We start from the raw sequence: 12721 nt of genomic DNA, 5'->3' as shown, positions 1-12721 counted from the left end.
AAGGAAGGAAGGAAGGAAGGAAGGAAGGAAGGAAGGAAGGAAGGAAGGAAGGAAGGAAGGAAGGAAGGAAGGAAGGAAGGAAGGAGGGAAAGAGAGAAGGAGAGAGAAAGAGAAAGAGGAGGATATAGAGAGGAAGATGAAGATGGAGCAAGAGAGAAGCAAGGGAGAAAAATAAGAAAAATGGTGAAAAAAGAAATGGACTCCTTTCCTTGGCTGAGGTTAGAGCCTGACATTTTTCACAAGCTAAAGATGGGTAAAACTGAATAGAAATGAGAACTATGACCCAATCCTTTGGGTCACTGATGCCCCTGACTCCCGACATATCTAGGTTGCCTTCAGAGTGGCCAGGTTTCCAGGGTGATCACCCTCACTGTCAGTCAATAAACATCCATTAAACTCCTACTTTGTGCCAAGCACTGTGAGAAAAGGAACAGAGAGAGGACGGAGGGCTCACCTGGGAATCAGGAAGACCTATTTCAAGTCCTGCTTTGGACCTGGACAGAGTTTCCTGGTGTGATCCGGGGCAAATTATTTTATCTCTCAGAACCCCTAGGCAACTTGTTAAGTCTGTACATTGCAAAATAAGTGCCGGCCAATACCAGTAGAGGGAGTTCCTCATTGGCGGCTTCCTATACCAACCAAATCACAGTTTCAGGATCATGTCTGATATTGCCGTAGCTGGCCAAATGGTCATTCTCACCCATCTTCCACACTGCTGTCAAAAACATTTTCCTTCTAAGGGCAGATGTAACCCTGTCACTTCTCCATTCAATAAACCCTATGATCTCCCAATTCCCTCTAGTATCAAATAGAAATGTCTCTGTTTAGCTTTTTGTGAATTATAAGCAAACAACTCTTAACCCATCTTAGAATCAAAACCAAGTACTGGTTCTAAGGCAGAAGAGTAGTTGAGAGCGAGGCAATGGAGATTAAGGGATTTACCCAGGTTCATACAGCTAGGAAGTGTCCAAGGTCAAATTTGAACCCAGGTCTCTAGAACTGGTTCTCTACCCACTAAGCCACCTCGCTACTCCTCTGTTTAGCTTTGAAAGCCCCTCACACCCTCAACCTTCTCACCTTTCCAGCCCCTCAGGATGTCACCTTCTCTACTGCGCTCTGCAATTGCAGCCAACCTTGCCCATTTCTCCATTCTTCACACAGGTAAAACTTGTGTTCCATCTCCCCTCTATGGGTCATTCCCTAGGATCTTCCTTATATCTGTGGAACATTTCTTCCTCACTTTCTCTTCCCAGAATTCCTCTCTTCCTTTAAAATATAACTCGGGCGCCATCTTTCTCATGATCCTTTTCTGGTCCAGTCCCCAACTGCTAGTGTCCTCCCTCCCAAGGCTGCTATCACACTCTCCCCAAGTCTTCTCCAAGCTAAATATCTATCCTCAGTTCCTTCAACTCATCCTTCCTGAGATCAAAGCCCACTCAAACTCCCAGGAGCCTTTTATACAGGCTATTATCTAGATCGAAGTTATGTGTTGCAGTGGATAAAATGCCAGCCTTGAAGACAGGAAGCTTCGAGGTCAAATTTGACCAAGATAATTTACAAAGTTCTGTGATCCTGAGCCTTGAGATTCATTTTCCTCATCTGTAAAATGGGAATTATAATAGCATCACTGCCAAAGTCGGTGTGAGTACCAAATAAAATAAGATCTGTAAAGTGCTTTGTAAATCCTAAAGCCATATCAACGGTTGCTATTATTTTAGCAATATCTAATCATAGCTCATCTCTATCTCTATCTGTATCTATATCTAATCCTCAATCCTATATTTTTGTAGGTTTTAAAAATATTTTTTTTCTACAGTTCCATGTGAAAACAATTTGGAACTTTCATTTCTTTAAATGTAGAACTAAATTCTCTCCCTCCCCTCCCTCTCCTCCCTTCTCCCTGAGACTTGAAGCAATCTGATATAGATTTTACACATGTAAGAATGTAAACATCTTTCTATATTACAGAGAACTCATGCAGGTCGTTGTTTTGTTTTGTTTTTTCTTTCATTCGATTGTCTTTCATTTAATTTTCTGCCCAGCCTTGTGAATTCAGCAGGATAGGCAGGGAATTTCTATTGGAGAAATTTCATTCACTGATGCTGGTTAGCAACTCATTTGCCCCTCAAGGATTAAAGAGTTGTCTTGGGGCCGTTAGGTGGTTCAGTGGGTAGAGAGCCAGGCCTGGAGAAGGGAGGTCCTGGATTCAAATCTGGCCTCAGATACTTCCTGGCTCTATGACCCTGGAACATGTCATTTAGCTGCCATGGTTGAGCCCTTCCCGTTCTTCTGCCTCGGAACCGAGGCAGAGTGTTGATTCTAAGAGTTGTTTTTGGGCAACTGAGGCATTAAATGGCCACAGTCAGGAGGGAGGGAAGTGTCTGAGGCAGAATTTAACTTGGGTTTTCTTGGTTCCAAAGGGACTACAGCTCGCTCCCTCTCACACAGGACTTTATATTTTATTCAGTTTAGAGGTCAGTCTGCATCTTGGCTCACTGGACATCCCGTCCAGCTTCCTGTCCTTTGTCCGTTTGTCTACACCTTCATGTGGGGCCCTGGTAAAACTGAGGGGCAAGTACGGCCAACGTGAGCCGCCCTCCCTCCCTAGGAGAAGGGCGGAGAGGGATGCTCTTGGGCTAGATCACGGCCCCAAGGGGCAGCGTGGCTAAGTTCTAGGTCTTCCGGGAGCTCTGCCTGCTGGGTCCTGGGCATTCCTCTGCCCTGGCCTGATGGCAGCCCACCCACACGACGGAAGACGATCCAAGACGCTGCCGGGATGACGGAAGACTCCAGTCCTTTCACACAAGGATGTACAGAGGCATCTGCGGCACCCTTGCCCCGCCCAGCCCCCTGCCCAGAGAGGGAGCACGTGGGTGGAGGAGGAGCTCGTGGAACAGGAGTGCCGGGGCCAAGGCAAAGGGAGGAAGCCCCCTACCTGGGCTGCTCGCCGGCAGAGCGCCTGTAGTGGTAGAAGGCGGCCACCGCCGAGTGCGGACACAGCAGGTAGCGGTTCTCCTCCCAGCATCGCTGCATGGCTTCGAGGATGTCCTCGTCGGAAGCTGACTGGGAGTCGATGGTCTCTGAAAGCTAAAGAGGGCCAGAATCAAAGCAGAGCGAGAGCCGGAGCCACTGGCAGGACCGTGTGGACGCGGGCGTCGCCGAGTCAGCCAAAAGTGAACGGGCTGCTTCGGCGCTAGGAGTGAGCTCCCCATCACGGGAGGGCCCCAAGCAGAGCTTGGACAACGGCTGGCCAGGCCTCACCTCGCCTCGCCTCGCGGGCTTTCCTTTCTGGAGAAGAGGTAGGACTAGATCTAGATCGCCAGCGTCCCTTCCAGCTCTAAATTCCGGCCTGCCGGATTCGGGTCCAGAAAGGACTTATGAAGCCTCTCGGATGGAAGAGTCTGAGCCGTGCAGAGAACAACAGCCTCCTCTGCGGCTGCCTCCCCTGCGTAACTCCACTCGATGCGAGCCGCCCGCTGTGGGGAGCCACTGACCTTGGTGTGGAGTTCTCTGGGCAGACACAGCCTCTTGGTCCTGTCGAACTGCTCCATCAGGGCCCTGACCAGCCGGCCGTCAGAGCCCGAGCGCAGCCAGAAAATCCTCTCCATGTTATACGGCACCTGCAAGAGCGGGGCGGGCAGGAGCTCCCAGAGCCATCATGCATCCGGACAGCATTCCGGGGCGTGGGGGGTGAGGGAAGGGATGAGGGAGGGGGCGAGGGAGGGGGTGAGTATTTGATTTGAACCCAGGTCCTGTCTCTCCTCTAACACCTCTCAGATAACACTGGGTGACCTCACGAGACTTAGAGGAGGATTCTAATCTGGGGCACCACAGGGCTGCCTGTGGCGGCGTTCTGGGACATGCTGTACCTCCCGTCCCCTAGAGAGGAGGAGTGCCAAGATGTCGAGGAGGGGAGGGCGGGGAAAGGAGCCGAACAGCCCGGCTTTCCCGGGCCTCACCTGAATATCCATGGCGGATGCCAACGATGCTCTGGTGTTCCCTGAAAGTGAGAAGTCGCCCTGCCTGACCGTCCTGTGGATGATGTCATTGCGGTTCACCACGGTGGCCAGGCGGACAGGCAGACCCATCTCCTGAGCGATGCATCCCGCTGAGAACAAGGACAAGAAGCTTCAGATGCCTCCTCCTGCCAAAGGTGATCCGGATTCCTTGTGACAGCCCAGGTGAGCTAGTAATGGACGTGTACGGGTGGGAGCACGGTATTACCAGAATAGATATGGAGATAAGTGACTTATCCAAAGTCACCCCAGCTGGTTAGCTGACAGGGTTGGGATTCAAACCCAGGAATTCTCCCTCTGAACCTCATGCTCCCCTCCTAAATTCCCCAGTACCTTTTAAGGATCGCCCCAAACACCACATTTACAAAGCCTTCCCCAACTCCATCCCCAAATCTAGGGCTAATAAGAGCCTTTCCCCTGCGCTGGCCTTATGTAACTCTGCTTCTGTAATCCTCTTATTGGGAAGCACAAGGGATGACAGTTGACAATGTTTAGCTGTTCTGGGTTCAAATCCTGCATGACCTCTGTTGGTAATTTCCTTTTCTCTGGGCTTCACTGTCTAGCTCTATAAAGTGAGGGGTTTGTCCTGGCTGACCTCAGAGGCCTCTCTTAACTTTAATTCTATGACCCATGCCAAGGCTGGTCCGTGGGCTAAAGCCTGGGCATCATCTCACCAGCCAGATTGCCCGCAGCCCCGGTTGGCACAACCACCTCCACAGGGGGCAGCGGGCAGATGTCCATGGATGGCACACATTGGAAGTAGGCAAAAAAGTAGTGTGCCATCTGTACCAGGATCCGGGACCAGTTAATGGAATTCAGACTCATCAGGTTGTGCTTCTTGGCAAAAGCTACGTCAGCAAACACGGCTTTGATGGGCTCGTCCAGCTCATCGCTGTTACCCTCCACTGTCGGGGGAAAGAGGACACGGTGGTGGTCAGGAGCTTGGTGACTCCCAGCCCGAAGAGCTCCTCCTAGATCCCTCAGCTGGGCATTCAAGGCCTTCTGCATCTGATCCCATCTATGGAGCCAATCTTGTCCCTCAGCCCCCACACATGTAGCCTCCGCTAGAGGCTCACAGAACTCCATTTACACTCCTTCATGCAACCCTTCTTTTCATTAGAAGTTCTTCACCAGTAGGGCTGTTCTTCTGCCCTTTGTCCTCATATTTCCCAGGGCCAATAAGTGCTTGCTGATTGACTTACTGTTTGACTATCTACTATGTTTCAGTGTGGTGGGAGCGATTTCTGCCATGAAGGCAAGCCTCGTTTTCCTTAAAAGGTATAGAAACCATCCCTGAGGTTTCATAGGCCCAGAACACTAAGGCCTGGGACCCTGATGTCGCTTCCTGGTGGCTTAGGGACAAAAGGTAAGAGTCTGTAGCTGCCTATGACTAGGAGACCAATACAGCCAATAGAGGCCCCAAGCAAATCAGGGTTACATCCTTGCCAAAGAGCCTGTTCATGCTAGGACTAAATAAACTTCCTTTGGTTGACTCGGGGTGTCTCATATCATTCTCAGTCTCAAACTTGAATGACCATATAGAGGTCAGGCCAGCCTCCAAAAGATGGCTTCATCACATGTAAGTGAACCGAGGAACAATACAATCTTCAGAACATTAAAAATGAAGTCACTATACATTTGAGTGGTAGGGGAATCTTTCAGTACCCTTTGAATTTCAACACAAAGGCAGTTGTTTCCTCCCTTTAAAGCAGGAGTTCATCACCTTTTTTATATCAAGAACCCCAATAGGAGTCAGTGAAAACTATGGACCCATAGTGTTTTTAAATACATAAAATAAAACACTCATTATTAGAGAGTTGGTCAGATTGAAAATCTTCTATCCATCCATCCATCCATCTGTCCAACCATCCATCCCATCTGTCCAACCATCCATCCATCTGTCCAACCATCCTTCCATCTATCCACCCATCCATCCATCCATCCATCCATCCACCCACCCACCCATCCACCCATCCATCCACAGATTGATTGATCTATCTATCTTTCTATTTCTGGAACTTAAGGACTATGACTTAAGAACCACTGCTTTAGAGGGTCCCAGGTTCTAGTCTAGCCCTTCCAAGCTTAAATGACTCCCTCCCCTAACATTTCTTCAGCTCAAGATCTCTTGACCACCCCAGAGTGTTCCCATGCAGTCCCTACCCCTAAACACATGCACATTGTCCTCAATCACTGTTGTCATCTGGAGCTCCTGGATCTTAGAGCAGAGCCCCAGGGGCAACAAAACAATGATGTCTATGTTTTTGGCTCCACGGACACTCTCAATGGCTGAGCTCCCGGTGTCTCCAGAAGTTCCTGATGGGGATTAACAATAATGTTAACAATTCATATTGCAACTACTATTATTACTAATAATTTACATTAAAACAACTACCCCACCCACCCACCACCACCACCACTACGATTCCTACTACTGCTGCTGCTGCTGCTACTGCTACTACCACCACTAGCTTTCATATAAAGCTCTGAGGTTCACAAAGCATTTTATAAATTTTGTGTCATACGATCTTCACAACCACCCTGGGAAGTAGGTGCTATTATTATTCCCATTTTATAGTTGGGGAAACTGAGGCAGGCAGGGGTCTGGTAATTCTCAGCATCACATAGCTAGAGCATGTCTGAGGCTGGATTTGAACTCAGGTCTTCCTGACTCTAAATTAAGCTCTCTGCACACTCTGTTGCCCTTTAGTTACCTTATAAACACTTTGATGGTGCCATATGGATAAGAGTAGTTTTGCTTTGTTTTTTAGATGACACTACATGATTTCATTGTCATAGAAAACTCCTCTTTATTACCCTTGCAGAGCAGAAAGTTACTGGGGCATTGAGCTGCCCAAGGTCCTGAAGCCAATGTTATCAGAAGTAGCACTTGAACTCAGGTCTTCCTGACTCTCTACCCATTATGTTATGCTACTTTCTGGCTTAGAAAGCACCTTTTTCATTCCACCTTGTGAGAAAGAGGCTATTGTTGCACCCATTTTACAGATAAAAAGGATGATACATAAAGAGATTCATGGCTTGAACTATTCATTGCACACATATAATACATCAGAGGAAGGATTAGAACTCAAGTTTTTTCTGAATCCAAATCTTGCACTCTATCTACTAGGCCACAGTGCCAAATAGTTTAGCTCCAGCCCATCTCCAGAGAGAACCTTGAACCTCCGGAAAAGGCCTGAGACCACAGGCTTGAATGATTTCTCTGCAACACTGGGCATACAACCCTGACGTGGTCAACCATACATCAGAAGGACAAGCATGCTGACTTGCTATCTGACTGACCTTGTCCAGGTTGATGCCTCCTTCTACAGTTCTCCTGGTGACCAAAAGCACTCAGTGAATGGAAGACAGCTCGCCATAGTTCCAAGGACAGCCTATATTCCTGGAGCAACCTAAAACTGGAGCCTGAGATTGGGAGTCTAAAGACCAGGATGTGAATCCCTACCCTGCTCCTTATTAGCTGTGTGACTCAGTTTCCTCATCTGTAGAATGAAAGAGGTTGAACTAAAAGGTCTCGGGGGTCCCTTTCAGCCCTGGATTTAGGATCCTTAAATGAAGAGATCAGACTGGTTCCTTCCTTCTAGTTCTGATGCCTGGGATCTTTTCACTCCCATTATTCTCACCCACACACCTACAACGATAGTGACATGTTTCTGCCTTTTCTCCAGAAAGTACTGTAAGAACTGTCCTGAACAGGACAGGGACAGGTCCTTAAAGGCGTAGGTGATGCCGTGCCACAGCTCTAGCACATTCAACCCATTCTTCAGCCTGGACAGATGAACAACATCTCGGTGTCGGAATCTGCTGAAGGCTCGGTCAATCAGACCTAAATGGGGTATAAGAGATGACCGCAGTTTATTCACCCAACAATGTCTCAGTTCCAAATGGTCCACCTCCCTGTCACTGAGACATGGCTGTCATTTCATGTGAACAATTTTTCCTGAAGGGAATGGCTCTTTAGCACCCATTTTCTATCATGGAAGGGAGGAGGGGGAAGCATGTTGAGGTGCTACATATAATTTATAGGATGCCACACTGTATTCAGGAAGGAGAAAGATAGACAGACAAAAAGAGAAAGAAAGAGTGAGAGGAGAAAAGAGACAGAGGGGCAGGGGGAGAAAAGAGAGGGAGGGAGAAAGAGAGAGAAGGAAAGAGATAGACAGACAGAGACAGAAAAACACAGAGACAGAGAGAGAGAGAGACAGAGACAGAGACAAAGAGACACAGAGACAGACAGAGAGAGAGAGAGAGAGAGAGAGAGAGAGAGAGAGAATCTTTTTCATGAACAATGGGGATTAGATTAGTTGACATCTTAAGGTCTTTTCCTAGCTCTGATTTTTTTAATGTTCTTTTATGTTTTTTATTTACTTTGTTAAATATTTCCCAATTACATTTTTTAAAAAGCCTGACACTAAGTATCAGTTCTAAGGCAGAAGAGCAGCAAAGACCAGGCAGATAGGGGCCAAGCAACCCGCCCACCGTCACACAGTTAGGAAGTGTCTGAGGCCCAAACTGAGCCCTGGTCCTCCCAACTAGCTCTGATATTTAAAAAAATTTTTTTTAAGCTTCTTAACATTTTGCTTGTAAGGGACAGTTAGATGTCTCAGTTGATAGAGGGCCAGACTGGGGATTGGGAAGATCTAAAATCAAATCTGGCCTTAGATATTTCCTACTTATATGACCCTGGGCAAGTCATTTAACCCCCATTGCCTAGCCCTTACTGCTCTCCTGCTTTAGAACCAATACTCAGTATCAATTCTAAGACAGCAGATAAGGGTTAAAAAAAAAAAAAAAGTTGACCTGTAGAACTAGTGAAAAGCAAATTCCACCAGTCCGAGAAGAGCTATATAGGGTGATAAGATCCTAACTCTAAAGAAAGGGCCTCAGAGTCTACCTAGTCCAACCTCTTCATTTTATAGATACAGAAACTGAAATCAGATAGCTTCAATAAATGAATGGGCCTTTAAATTTCCTGTTTTTAAAAAACAAATTTTTATTTATATATATTTTTAAATCACCTGCATTTCCCAATATATTCCTTCCCTTCTCTTTGTCCTAAAGAGATTTCCTTTACAACAACAACAACAAAAAAAAAAAAAAAAAAAAAACAGTTCAGAGAAACTAACCAACATGAAAAAAGAAAGTCTGGGGATAGACTGTTCCATTGTTCCATGCCCATAGGTCCCCAAAATAGCTCAGAAGCAGGTAAAAGTGCCTTCTCTGAAAAGCATTCAGGTTCATATATATATATGTGTGTGTATATATATATATATTATTGATATTTTTTATTTTTATGCTGCTCAGATTTCCCCCTATATTCCTCCCCTCCCTGTTCTCAGGAGCCATCTCTTATGATAAAGAATTTTCTTTTGGAAAATAATGTGGAATTGATTGTATACTTTTATTTTTAATAGGTTTTTGTTGGTAACTTTGTTTCTTACATCACCTAGATTTCTCCCTCTATCCTCCCTTCCCTTATCCCAAAGGGTAGAAAAGGGGGTGGGGGTGGGGGGAAGGACAGAGGAAAAAAAATGGCAAAACCTATCAAAACCAGCAAAAAGTCTGACATTATTAGGAGTCCAATATAGCCCAGATCCACTACCTCTATGAAGGAATTGTCTTCTCTTACTTCTTTTGCTCTTTGCGATTTTACAGCACTTTGTTTCAGTTATTTTTTTTCTTTTTTTTTTTAACCATTTTCTTCTCTTTTTTTTCCATATTGTATATTGGTTCCAAGGCAGAAGAGCAGTAAGGGCTAGGTAACTAGGATTAGGTGACTTGCTCAGGGTCACCCAGCTAGGAAGTATCTGACGCCACATTTGAACCCAGGTCCTTCTATCTCGGATCCTGGCTCTCTATCCACTTGATGTGGACTAGCAGGGGACAGACAGTAAGGGGTAGTAGGAGGAACAGGACCCTCAAGCTCAGAAATTTTGCATTTTTCTCTAGTTAGCACTAGTTAAATATCAATTGCCAAACCTGTAGTTTCAGCATCAGTCAAGCATGAATTGTAGATTGTATCCACTGTGTACTGGATCTGGAACATTCTATGCTAGGCATCAGCTTTGTACCTTCTCTGTTTCATTCTTTGCTTACATTGTTCTCAGAAATAATTAATTACCCTTAGTGGTGCTCTAGTGTACCTCATCCCCTCCCGGGTTCCCACTCTGGAAAGGCTGCAAGACCTCTCCCTGACAAATGATGACGAGGTGGACAACGGAGGAACGGGGGAACCTGCGTCCTGGGGACTCTGGAATTCCAGAAGAATCCCCCAATCTGGGCCTCGCTCCTTATTCCCTATGGCAACGAGCCCCCAAACATACCTCCCCTGAGGTCCGAAAAAGGAGATGCTAAGCTATCAGAGCCCAATAAATACCCCAACCCCGATCCACAGGGTGTGGAAGCTCCACTCCTTGGAGGACGCGGCCACGCTATGGCGAAGCCGCTTTTCCACACTATCAGCTCCAAAGAGGCTACTCTACTAGCCCCTGGGCTAGTCCACCAGCCCTAAAGCTATCTGATTAGCCCCCAAATTATTCCACCAGCTTTTATGCCACCATAAATCACGCTACTTCAAATGAACTTTTCTTTCTTCTGGACTGAACGGAGTTCGAGTTCTCTCATTCTTGGGGCGAGACCCTGCTACAAACTGGGGTGTATTTTTTCTCCCACATCACACGGAGCCACCTCGCTGGCCCCAGGATCTCTTCTTTCCAACAAGCATTTGTTAAGCCCTTCCAAGGATTAGCGGGCGATCTGGGGGACTCACCCTTCAAGTCCTTCTTTGGAATGAGCTCTGGGTCAATGAAGAGGGAGCACAGCTCCAACACCAGGGCAGGGTAGGAGAGGGTGCTCCATTGTTGTAAGGTCTCCCTGTCCAGCTTAGGGATCTCTTCAGGCATGAAGAGTCCGCCATCGGAGGCGTACCCGGAGAGCAAGGCTCCTTCAAAGTCCACGCTGGGGGTTCCTCCCCGAGTACTGACGTACCTCATGATTCCGAGAGCCCTGGAAACCGAGAGAGGAGGCTTCTGGGGCTGGCGCAGACCCCACAGGGACGCTGCCAGAGAAATACTAAGAAATATCCCACCAAACACTCCTCTGCTGGTTGATGGATTCCTCGAGGTGGGAGTTAGAAACAGTTTGCATAAAGAAGCAAAAGTAACACGTGGTCATAGTGGGAGGGAAACTGAAGAGCTGCCCTTGGGACTTCTCCCAGCTGGGTCTTTCCCAAAGAGCCTCCTCCCTCCCTCTCTCTCTCTCTCTCCCTTCTGGGCTACAGACCCTCAGACTCCCTGGGTGCCTTCCTCCCTCCCTCCTCCTCCTCTGTACTTTCCATGGGTGTAACCAACCAAGTGTCTCACTCCTTGGCTCTGACAGATTTAAAGAGAGATGCCGACCCCGTTCTCCCGGTTTTCAATTATTCTGGCCCGAGATAATTATTGGTAAATGCGAGGGATAATCCACAGAGTAAATAAGAATGCTGATCCCTTTTGGCCCCAACTCTAGTGGTCAGTCAGCTTTTGCTGGAAGCCCTGCAGCGAGGGAGAGCCCCCCTCTCTCCCCAAGTAGCCTGGGAAGTTCCCCCCTTAGATCTGCCTTAAACTTGCCTCTGGCTTTGCCGCTCATTCCTCCAAGTTCTGCTCCGCCCACAGGACTTGGGGCGCTTTATTTGGGGAACTTAAAAGCCTTCTGGGTAGGGGGCCTCGGGCTCCTCCACCCTACGGCCCCCAGGGTCCACGATCCAAGAACCGGTGTTTGACAGATAACGAAACCCAGACCCAGCTGCTCTGGCCGAGGTGGCACGGGCACGCGGGGGGCGGATGGGCCATTTGAACCGCGATCCTCTACTCCCAAAGCCATCGCTATCCCCAAGAGTGACCAGGGATGAGTCGGGGAGGGAAGGAGGGAGCCAGACCTCTTTCAAACCCTGTTTCCCCCTCTTTGAAAGGGCGGAGGGAGCGGGCTTCTTGCCGCTCGGATCCAGGACTCCCTCTGGACCGGGTGGGGGCGGCAGAGGACAGCAGAGGCCGGAAAGGCCCCGGACTCCCGGGGAGGGACGTCCAGGCTGGCCCCGGCGCTCCCTCCGCTCCGCAGCTCCAAGGTCGCGGTCAGGCGAGGTGGAGGAGGGGCTTCCCCAACCTCGCTCTGCCTACCTTGCACTTGGCGCTGCGCGGGGACCCCCAGGGCGAGGCACGGGCACCTGCACCGGCACGTAGGCTTAAGGCCTTCACGGGTCCCGGGCCGTGGGCTGGAAGGCGGAGTTTGGTCTCGGGCCACCCCAGCCTGCCCCGCGGCAGCCGCTTCCACTCGGTCACCGCTAGGGGGCCCTAGAAGAGGTCTGGAAGGGGTCCTGGGCTCTAGGCATCACCTCCACGGCTGGAAGCTCGGCGAATCATCCCTCCGTAGTGTAGGTTGTAAAAATAACCCATAATTTCCCCACAACTGACTTCATGGACCCCCCTACCCCCCGCCGGAAATTCATGAGGGTTCTTGGACCCCAAGCTTAGACCCCCCGCCCTACATGCCCGCTAGCAAACTGCCTCTGTGAGCCTCACTTTTCTCACCTGTCCAACAGGTATAATAATAGCGCTTACCAGTCCTCGGCTAGGGGACCCAACGCAAGTCACGTAACCTCCGATCACGGGCGCCCCACTTCCCACATCTGGCAAGTGAGTATGATAATA

The 12721-nt window shown here is 48.6% G+C and overlaps 1 protein-coding gene across 1 annotated transcript in view; it reads right to left on the bottom strand.

The window, feature by feature from the left end:
• The window catches only part of THNSL2 (threonine synthase like 2), a 13298-nt gene extending 1021 nt beyond the window's left edge, over window positions 1-12277 (bottom strand). The window contains exons 1-9 of the mRNA XM_044660435.1: window positions 12191-12277; window positions 10807-11042; window positions 7669-7863; window positions 6180-6332; window positions 4691-4921; window positions 3960-4108; window positions 3495-3620; window positions 2960-3087; window positions 2497-2535 (exon numbers count right to left, since the gene is read on the bottom strand). Of these exons, the coding sequence (XP_044516370.1) occupies window positions 2497-2535; window positions 2960-3087; window positions 3495-3620; window positions 3960-4108; window positions 4691-4921; window positions 6180-6332; window positions 7669-7863; window positions 10807-11029 (1244 nt within the window). The 5' untranslated portion in view covers window positions 11030-11042; window positions 12191-12277. The remainder of the gene's footprint in view (window positions 1-2496; window positions 2536-2959; window positions 3088-3494; window positions 3621-3959; window positions 4109-4690; window positions 4922-6179; window positions 6333-7668; window positions 7864-10806; window positions 11043-12190) is intronic.
• Between the last annotated feature and the right edge of the window lie 444 nt (window positions 12278-12721).

Source organism: Gracilinanus agilis, chromosome 2 (genome assembly GCF_016433145.1).
Source record: "Gracilinanus agilis isolate LMUSP501 chromosome 2, AgileGrace, whole genome shotgun sequence".
Classification (NCBI taxonomy): domain Eukaryota; kingdom Metazoa; phylum Chordata; class Mammalia; order Didelphimorphia; family Didelphidae; genus Gracilinanus; species Gracilinanus agilis.
This window is presented reverse-complemented; position numbering and strand designations above follow the sequence as displayed.